Source organism: Berghia stephanieae, chromosome 1 (assembly GCF_034508935.2).
Source record: "Berghia stephanieae isolate SIO BIC M18660-M18661 chromosome 1, UCSD_Bste_1.3, whole genome shotgun sequence".
NCBI classification, from domain to species: domain Eukaryota; kingdom Metazoa; phylum Mollusca; class Gastropoda; order Nudibranchia; family Aeolidiidae; genus Berghia; species Berghia stephanieae.
Window position 1 is genome coordinate 22453279 of NC_088360.1, and position 2578 is coordinate 22455856.

Below are 2578 nucleotides of genomic sequence, written 5' to 3' on the forward strand. Positions count from 1 at the left end.
TGGGATCATTTTTAAAGCGCTTTGAGCACGTTAGAGGCAGCGTGGTTCAACTGTACGGTCTTTGCTTCGTACCCGAATAGTACCCAGTTCGATCACCCGCCGCTGCGTTGTGTGGCCTCGCCCTAGTTTCATTTGCGGCGCTGCATTGCGGCTAACGCCTGTGTTATTCTAGTCTTCTGTTGGAATAGACCCTAGAGACAAATTTCCCCTTTGGAAATAATAAAGGGAATTTTACATTTCTATTATTTATTTTTTGTTTAGTGGATTTTTGTTACAGAAATGCACACGTTTTCTCACTGCCGCGAACTGTATTGGGGTTTGAGGCCAGTATCAACGAAGGGGAATAACCAATTAATAGATTATATGTGAACTATAACGAGTTGGTTATCTCCCGTCCTCTATGAGTAACCCCCCCCCCTCTCTCTCTCTCTAAATATCTCTCTCTCCCCTCTTTCTCTCTCTCTCTATCTCTCTCTCTCTCTCTCTCTCTCTCTATCTATCTATCTATCTCTCTCTCCTTCCCTTGCACACACACATACACAAACGCAACACACACACACACACACACCATTGTAATATGACATAATTCCTTTTCTTGTTTGCCTGAAGAAGGCCAAGGACCGAAACGTCGTTTACTTTGTTTTGTCTCTTTTAAAAGAGTTATTTTTACTTCTTTTATTTTACTATACATTTTATTGACTTATTCAGACACCTCATTGAGCGGCTATGTGGTTTAGAGGTATGGCACTCGTTTTCGGACCGGAAGGTCTTTGGTTTGAGCCTCGATCGGCGCATAGTTGAGTCCTTGGAAAAGGCACTTTACTCATATTCTCTCACCGTACTCTGGTGTAAAATGAGTACCTGGGTACCTGAGCACAGTGAGAGAATGTGAGTAAAGAGGCTTTTCCAAGGACTCAACTATGCGCCGAACGAGGCTCTAACCCAGACCTTCCGATCCGAAAGCGAGTGTCATACCACTGGACCACATGGCATCGTTTAATAGAATAAAAAAAGTTCAATATACAGCTTGTATTTTTATTAAATTATATCAAATCATCAACATGAACACCGAAATGTTCATATTCTCGTATCACGACCTTTTTGAATTCCATTCAGTTGGCCAAAGCTATCCTTGTCCGAGTAGTCGCCGTTCAGCATGACAGTGTCGTAGGGCGGGGCTTTCACATCCGGTGTCCAGCTAATGTTTTATTTACGACTCGAGGTATCGCTGGATGGGCGTGACTCTCCTTCGCATGACTTCCGGTTCTTTTTATCAAAAGTATCAGAGTTGTCTGTCGTTGAGAGTTTGAGTTTCCCAGCTGCTGTGTGAAGCTTGTTTTTCGGAGACATCAAATCGCTGGAGAATCGACAGGCGTGCCGAACGGATTGTTGCTTTTGTCTCAGTTTTCTGAAATGGGGAAGATGGAGAAGAAGGTGAGAAATGCAGTAATAAGAAATGAAGTGAGTAGGAAAGTGCCAGAAGACAACAGAGAATAAAAACTTAGCGGCGGCGATGAAGGCTCGAACCCGCGACCCGTGGATAGATCATACGGTAGAGTCATGATCTTCCCGGCCAGGCGAAGTTGCCGTACCTGTAAGGTCGTGTGTTCGAGCCCCCATCGCCGCCGCGAAGTTTTTCATTCTCTGTGTTGTCTTCTGGCACTTTCCTACTCACTTCATTTCTTGTTGTTATCAACATCAGTGCCTGCTCCACTCACTTTTCTGAACAATGCATTGCGTTTCAGAGATTGGACATATAATTGATATTCGATAAGTATTCCTTCATATTTTCATTGCTATCATTATCATCATCATCATCATCATCATCATCATCATCATCATCATCGTCGTCGTCGTCGTCGTCGTCGTCATCATCATCATCATCATCATCATCATCATCATCATCATCATCATCATCACCAACATCAATATCACCAACATCAATATCACCAACATCAATATCACCATACTGATAAAAATAAATAATAATAATAATAATAATAAAATAATAATAATAATAATAATAATAATAATAATAATAATAATAACAATAATAATAATAATAAATAATAATATAATAATAATAATAATAATAATAATAATAATAATAATAATAATAATAATAATAATAATAATAATGATAGTAATAATAATAATAATAATAATAATAATAATAATAATAATAATAATAATAATAATAATAATAATAATAATAATAATAATAATAATAATAATAATAATAATAATCTCGCCGTAATACCGCTTGGTGACGATGGGTCACATATGTGAATAAAAAAGCCCCCAAACGTGGATATCAGACTGGCAGAAGAATAACTTGATTTTTTTAAAAAAAGAGAGCTGATGACAGGGAATGTTGGAGGCACGTGACATCCGGCGTCTGTAATGACGTGTGCAGCTAGATTGACACATTGTCAGTAGATGCTATGCGCTTGGTTAAGAAACTCACAACATTGCCATCCGGAAGTATAACGGACCATATACAAAACTCTGTGTAACCTTGAACGTTTATAGATAGTATGCGCTTGGCGAAGAAGCTCATAACATTGCCATCCGGAAG

At 38.8% G+C, this 2578-nt stretch overlaps 1 protein-coding gene across 2 annotated transcripts in view; it reads right to left on the reverse strand.

Annotated features, from left to right (window-relative positions):
- Nucleotides 1–1021: 1021 nt before the first annotated feature.
- The window catches only part of LOC144970443 (uncharacterized), a 57804-nt gene continuing 56247 nt past the window's right edge, over nt 1022–2578 (reverse strand). For both annotated transcript variants that reach the window (XM_078910093.1, XM_078910104.1), the window contains one exon: nt 1022–1408. In XM_078910093.1, the coding sequence (XP_078766219.1) occupies nt 1207–1408 (202 nt within the window). In that variant the 3' untranslated portion in view covers nt 1022–1206. The remainder of the gene's footprint in view (nt 1409–2578) is intronic.